Genomic DNA, 7,313 nt, shown 5'->3' with positions numbered 1-7,313 from the left:
CGAGCCTGAGGCGGCTGAGACGCGCGTGTCCGAGGGGCTCGGCGGTTGCACCAGCCCCACCAAGAGCACGTCGGCCTGTAACCGCATCCTGAACGGCGCCACGCAGGCGGACACCGGCAAGATCCTGCTGCGCAGCACGCGGAAGGAGGCGGAGGGCGTGGCGGCGGGGCAGTGCGCCTTCTGCAAGAGCAGATTCGAGCGCAAGAAGGACCTGGCGCAGCACGTGCAGCAGGCGCACAAGCCCTTCACGTGCCGCCTGTGCAGCTACGCCACCCTGCGCGAGGAGGCCCTGCTCAGCCACGTGGAGAAGGATCACATCGCGGCGCAGGGGCCGCGCGGAGACGCTTTCGCCGAGAACGGCAAGCCGGAGCTGCCGCCCGGCGAGTTCCCCTGCGAGGTGTGCGGCCAGGCCTTCAGCCAGACCTGGTTCCTGAAGGCGCACATGAAGAAGCACAGGGGCTCCTTTGACCACGGCTGCCACATCTGTGGCCGGAGATTCAAGGAGCCGTGGTTCCTGAAAAACCACATGAAGGCGCATGGCCCGAAGGCGGGGAGCAAAAACAGGCCCCGGAGCGAGCTGGAGCCCGTGGCCACCATCAACGACGTGGTGCAGGAAGAGGTGATTGTGGCCGGCCTGAGCCTCTATGAAGTCTGCACCAAGTGTGGGAACCTGTTTACGAACCTGGACAGCTTGAACGCGCACAACGCCATCCACCGCCGGGTGGAGGCCGGCCAACCACGGGCCGCCGTCGGGGAGGGCTCAGCGCCTGGCCCCGCCGATTCCCAGCAGTTCTTCCTTCAGTGCCTGAACCTGCGCCCGGCGGCCGGCACGCCCGCCCGCGGGCAGACCGGGCGGCGCGTGGCTGAGCTGGACCCGGTCAACAGCTACCAAGCCTGGCAGCTGGCCACCCGGGGCAAGGTGGCCGAGCCGGCCGAGTACCTCAAGTACGCGGCGTGGGACGAGGCGCTGGCCGGGGACGTGGCCTTCGACAAGGAGCGACGCGAGTTCATCCTGGTGAGCCAGGAGAAGCGCAAGCGCGAGCCTGAACCGGGTGCGCAGGGCCCCCCGCGCAAGAGGGCAGGCGCACCCGGGGACCCCGCGCCTGGGCCCCCGGATCCCCGGCCCGCCGCACGCCCCAGCCGCCGTGCTGCCGTCCCTGCCGGCCACGGCAAGTCGTCCGAGTGCTTCGAGTGCGGCAAGATCTTCCGCACGTACCACCAGATGGTGCTGCATTCGCGAGTGCACCGCCGCGCGCGCCGCGACCGAGAGCGCGACGGCCCCGGGGACCGTGCGCCGCGTGCCCGCTGCGGCTCCCTCAGCGAGGGCGACTCGGTCTCTCAGCCCAGCAGCCCTGGGTCGGGTTGCGCCGCCGCGGACTCCCCGGGCTCGGGCCTCGCTGATGAGGCTGCCGATGAGAGCGGAGAGGAGGCCCCAGCCCATCCCACAGCAGGTGAGTGCGTGCGCCCCGGTGGCCCAGGTCCCAGTAGCCCTGCGTCCGGGTTTCCCTTGCCCGGGTATCTCACGTCCAGGTGGTTTGGGCTCAGGTAGCCCTGTAGCTGGGTCGCCCCATACCCAAGTGGCCCACGTCCAGGAAACCTTTGCCCGGGTTCTCACGCTCAGGTGATCCAGGCTCACTCAGGTTATCTTGGACGTGGATGGCCCTGTGCCTAGGTACCGTTGAGCTGGGGAATTCCAGATCCAGTAGACTGCTGCTGCGTGGCGCAGGCATCATTAATGCCCAGGCAGTTAAGGCTCAGGTAGCCTTGCCCCCAGGCGGCCCAGCATCCTTGGTGCTCAGGTAGCCTCATCCTTCGGTGACCCTACCCCCAGGTAACCCTGCGCTTGCTGCCTTTTCCCAGGTATTCCAGGCTCGGCTAGTCCTGACTCAGGTGCCCCTGCACTCAGAGAGTCTGTACCCAGTGTGTACTTGGAGCGTGGGCTGGTGGGTGCAGACCCAGGCCCCTGGCATCTCCACTTGAGGCTCCTGTTTGCTGACTACCTATAGTGTTTGCATAAATCAACCCTGGCTGTTGAGGTCATGGTCTCTTTGGAGCATCAGGTATTGCTGAGTGAAGACGGAGTGATGGAGCCCCTCCGAGGTGTGCCCTTCTCTTCGCACCATCAGCTGGGGCACACACGCTTTCCTCTGCTTCTCTCCTTGCACCAGACAGCTGAGTGAAAGAGGACCTTCATATTGTGTGCAGTTATAATTAATCTCCTCGGATTCCAGTAACCCTGTGGGTTTAGAGATGGCTAATTGGAACCAGATTACTTTCCAAGTTGCAGCTATGTAAATATTTAAAGATGCTTGGCCAAATTTATTCCCACCATGTTCCTATTTTTTAATAAATTTTATACATTTTGGTATTTTCTTCATTAATTTTTGTCTTGGGTCATTCCTTTAAATGGAGGTGATGTTTTAGTTACAAGCTTGTAACTTTCTCCCCATAGCCAGGAATGTTTTCCTTTCTCCCTGAAAATTGGTTTGACTGGATGTTACTTTTAGGGAAAGATTGGCAATGATGGAAATCCCAGTGCTTCAGCGTGGTGTTTTGTATTCTGTAGTGAGGAAAACTGCCCCTGTGCACCTCTTTAAAACAACACACGAGTGTATGTTATTTTCCCCGTACTGAAAATAGTTCTCTTGAACAGAGTTTAATTATTACAGGTCTGGACAATGTATTGTATGAGCGTCTGGTACACTCAAGTATATGCAAAGTTAGTGGAAGTGTAGTCAAAAGTTTCTCTGATCCTGCAGGGCAGTCTATACTGAATCTGCACACATGTACATGTCCATAAATGAAAAATAGCACATTATGCATCAGCTCGTATTTTGCATTTCATTTCTTAGTCATTCACCCGTGGGAGGAAGCAAGATAATATCCCTTTCTCTGAAACTGTACTTTGCATTCTGGGAGATCGTCTGGATTCTAACAGCAGTTGGTCATATATGACCTGGGGAACCCAATTGTGACCCCGGGTGGCATGTTTGAGGACTAATTTTTGTTTTTCCTTTTTAAACATGTTGACAACTGTAGATTTTACTGGTCACATACCAGTAACACTATGTCTACTTTTTGGAGCACATTTGGATAAAATGCTAAGCTGGTAATAATTTTTTATAACTTTGAAGACAAATATTTTTAATATTTGGAAAAGCTGTCCTTCACCTCTTCTATTATGATAGATGTGAGATGCCCAGTAAAAAGCAAATTCAGCAGTGCCTTTAAAGTCAAGATGTGGGAAAGATCAAATTACATTCACTGTAAATTGAAATTTACTCTGTTTTTTTCCCTCAGGTTCATTAAATTTTAGAGATTATTATTTACTTCTCAATGAGATTATATGTGTTTTGTCTATATGTAATCTACTTTTTGAGAAATTTGGTGCCTCTGATGCTTCCATAGCAAGATTATATATAGTAGTGAATTTTGCAAGTTGACAACAGAATATTATAGCTTGTTGAGAGACTAGAAAATTTTATGTTACGACAATGGTGTAAAATGTTGAACATTGTAGGTCTGCACAGGTCATTTTTTGTAGCCCCAAAGGACAGTGTCTTTCCTCCTAAAGATACCAATTTTATATCGTAGCAGGCCTTTAATATTCTTCTTGTTCAGTTGCTCAGTCGTGTCTGACTCTTTGCAGCCCCATGGACTGCAGCACACCAGGCTTCCCTGTCCTTCATTATTTCTTACGTCGGTGATGCCATCCCACCATCGCATCCTCTGTCACCCTCTTCTACTCCTGCCCTCAATCTTTCCCAGCATCAGATAGCTTTTGCCAGTGAGTTAGTTCTTCACATCAGGTGGCTGAAGTATTGGAGTTTGAGCTTCAGCATCATTCCTTCCAATGAATATTCAGGGTTGATTTCCTATAGGATTGATTTCCTTGCTGTCCAAGGGACTCTAAAGTGTCTTCTCCAGCACCATGGTTCAAAAGCATCAGTTCTTTGACACTCAGCCTTCTTTATGGTTGAACTCTCACATCTGTACATGACTACTGGAAAAACCATAGCTTTGACTATATGGACCTTTGTTGAGAAAGTTATGTTTCTGCTTTTTAATACTGCCTAAGTTTGTCACAGCTTTTCTTCCAAGGAGCAGGTGTCTTTAGCTGGTGTTAGATCTCAGATGCCCCTTATGGAGAGAGGAGTATTATATGGATTATGACTCACAAAACAGTTTCATTGGCAGGGATTGGCGAGAACTTGGAAACAACCATTAATACTTGGAAAAAGCAAATGGGTGCTTTGAATCCTCTATTTTGATCTGCAGTCAACCTTTCTTTTGTTTAAAAAAATGCATTCAACTTTGGAAAATATTTGCCTTTCTTATCACTGAAAGATGACTTAGATCTTCAAACATTGAAATGACTTTAAATTCTCATAGAACCTGGGTGGGATGACTGGTTAAAATTATGAGAGGAAACACATAGGAATTGAGTCATAGAAAGATCAGACTGGTTCTCATGAACGTGAGTTCACCTGTGGTGGCAGAGTTGACATCAGAATTCAGATTTTTTTGACCTTTCCAGTAAATTCCCATCATGCCATAATTTCCTCCAAAGATTTTTGACATCCAGGAGTGGGTTTGAACGCTGCTTCTGAATCTGGAGACAGTTCGCATGATCAGATTAACTGAAAGAAACTTCTTTTTTTTTATGAAACATTCTTTGTTGAGTGTTGCCGCCTCCTACTTTGGAAAGCGCTGATTGTCACATTACCTGTATTTCCACATAAGACTGAGTCACTGCAGCCCTCATTAAGGACTTAAAATAGTCTAAGAGCAAAGTTGTGAATAAAACTCAATAATTTAAAATGTGTTAGTGAGCTGGATTTAAGTCTCCATTGAGAAAGTGACTTGGCACCGATGGAAAGTACACTTCTGGAGTTCACAAAAATTAGTCCTTTTAATTCGGGAAGAGGAGCCTTGAAAGGGCATAAAACTGAAATTAGAAAAATTAATATTTTCAACCACAGAGTAGAGTTAGAGTGCTCACAAGTCATCCCTGTGGATGGGTGAACAGACCAAAGAGGAATTCTGCTTAGAAAGCATTGGAATGGGTGACTTCCATGACAGTCCAGTGGTTAAGACCCGGCATTCCACTCCCACATGCCTCGTGGTGCAGCTTGGAAAAAGAATTGAAATCACGAGAGTGCTGGGATGACTTAGGAGTGATGGAAGCCCTCTGGGTGTGTCTTGAAGGACTCTCTTCATGAGCTCAGTGTCCTCTAAGACATGGCGCCCGGGGCAAGCCTGGCCTCATGCTGGGGGCCCTGACTTGATGCAAAACCCATTCCCACTGGGTATCTCCATACCGTTTCTGCTAACACTTAGGTGATTGATTACCCCAGGTATTTTTGTTGTTGTTGTTGAAGTATAATGGCTTTACAATATTATATTAGTTTCAAGTGTATGACATAGTGATTCAATATTTTTATAGATATATTGCAGTTAAATTTATTACAAAGTAATGAGTGTTTCCCTGTATTGGATAATATATCCTTGGTTTTGACTATCTTCTGTTATTCTAACTTCTTCTATCACATCAAATCCATAATCCGCTGAGCCCAACCTCTCTCTGTATCTTTGGATGATGGCTGTAACGTAATTGATAGTAAAACCCCAAGTTTCGAAACTGCAGATAATGAAATTGCAAATATTTGACTGTTTCTAACTGACAAACCATGACTCAACTTTCATAGAATGGAAGGTTCTGTGAACAAGTGCCACGGTGTTATATGTAGTTGGAAGAATTAAGGAGAGAGTTTTCAGGATTAAAAAGTACAGTCAAGGGAAGAAAAGACCATCAGAAAGAGGAAGTTATTTGTTTCAGAAAGCCTCCATTTTTCTGATATTTCTTCATTTGCTTCCTCCAGTCTAACACTTTGGGACGTTCCAGCTCATCTTTTTCCTGTTGTAACTGCAAGAAGAGCCACAGTGTTCTGGTTGTAAAATGTTGGTGGAGCACGTGCTCTGGGCCCGACCGCTCGTCCACATTAGTGTATGGGTGGGTGAGGCCGGCCAAGCCGTGGTCACCCAGCTTCCAGAAGGGTTAACTGGCTAGTCTCCTCTTTTTTTTTTTTTTTTCCCATAGAGCATGGGCAGTCATTAGAGCAGTTTAGGGAGGAAACATTGCTACGTGTCCTCCCATTGTGCTGGGATTTGGGGGGACTCTAGAGGACAGCAGTCCCAGTGTGGAGTGTAGGGTGAGCCCAGGGGGAGGTGTTTACTGGCAGCTGGGCCTGCTGGCGGGAGGCTTTTGTTGTTACTTAGCACTTCCTTTGGACAGAGCAGGAGGGGCTCTGGGCATGGATGCTCCCCACTGTCCTTCTGTCTGGATCCATGTCGCGGTGTGTTCTGAGCCAGGGAGCTGGGTCCCGCTTACAGACCTGCCTGGTTCCCATCTCTGGTGCTCAGTGACCGGGAAGGACTTCTGTCCTAACGCAAGGCTTCATCAGTGCCTCCCCCACTCAAGAAGCTAAAAATGATACCACAAGAAAGGGGCTGGGGGCAAGGAGGAGAGACCATAAATACAGTGGGAGGATGGGAAACAGGATATGTGTAACTGCCTTGGGTGGCTCAGCGGGTGAAGAATCTGCCTGCGATGAAGAGACCCCGGTTCAATCCCTGGGTTGGGAAGATCCCCTGGAGAAGGAAATGGCAACCCATTCCAGTGTTCTTGCCTGGAGAATCCCATGGATAGAGGAGCCTGGCAGGTTATCGTCCCCGGGGTCATGAGAGTCGGACATGACTGAGTGACTAAACCACCAGCACCAACTCTGGGGTGGCAGGCGCATCCAGGCACAGTCGTGTGCCTGAGACGAACCCCCACTCCCCGGGGCCTGGGCTGGGGCAGGAGTGAACCTGGGACCCTGGGCGGTGTCAGTCCTGCGTGGTCCTGGGACCCCGTTAAACGGGAGCCCGCGGGATGGGTCCGAGTGAGACCAGGAGGTCGGCTCCCCTCGGCCACGGTTCCCGCTGGCGCGCCGGGCCGTTTCCCATCCCTGGCGGCCTCGGCACCTTGGGCGATGAGAACCTGATAACTGCACGTGCGGGTCGGTCGCCCGCTGCTGCAGTGCCCGGCCGCGATGCTTGCCCTGGTTCGGGCCCCAGGGCTGGGGTGCTCCCTGCCCCATGCCTGCGAGCGCTGGAGCACAACCCCAGGGTGGGGACCCGACGGGAAGAGACTCGGGACAGCAGAGGGAGAAAGGGAGGGCAGGTTGATCCCAGACCACAGAGGAGGGGCTGCGAATGCAGGCAGATGCCTCTGAGCTAGACGCGAGGGCGACCACCCCCCTTCGTCTTTC

At 51.1% G+C, this 7,313-nt stretch overlaps 1 protein-coding gene across 1 annotated transcript in view; it reads left to right on the top strand.

Annotated features, from left to right (window-relative positions):
- The window catches only part of ZNF516 (zinc finger protein 516), a 63,984-nt gene that overhangs the window by 11,468 nt on the left and 45,203 nt on the right, over positions 1 to 7,313 (top strand). Inside the window, exon 3 of the mRNA XM_010855057.1 lies at positions 1 to 1,451. This exon is cut by the window's left edge and continues 30 nt beyond it. Within this exon, the coding sequence (XP_010853359.1) occupies positions 1 to 1,451 (1,451 nt within the window). The remainder of the gene's footprint in view (positions 1,452 to 7,313) is intronic.

This window comes from Bison bison, unplaced genomic scaffold (assembly GCF_000754665.1).
Source record: "Bison bison bison isolate TAMUID 2011002044 unplaced genomic scaffold, Bison_UMD1.0 scf7180017864353, whole genome shotgun sequence".
Lineage (NCBI taxonomy): Eukaryota > Metazoa > Chordata > Mammalia > Artiodactyla > Bovidae > Bison > Bison bison.
Note: the sequence above shows the minus strand (reverse complement) of the source record. Positions and strands in the feature narration are given on the sequence as shown.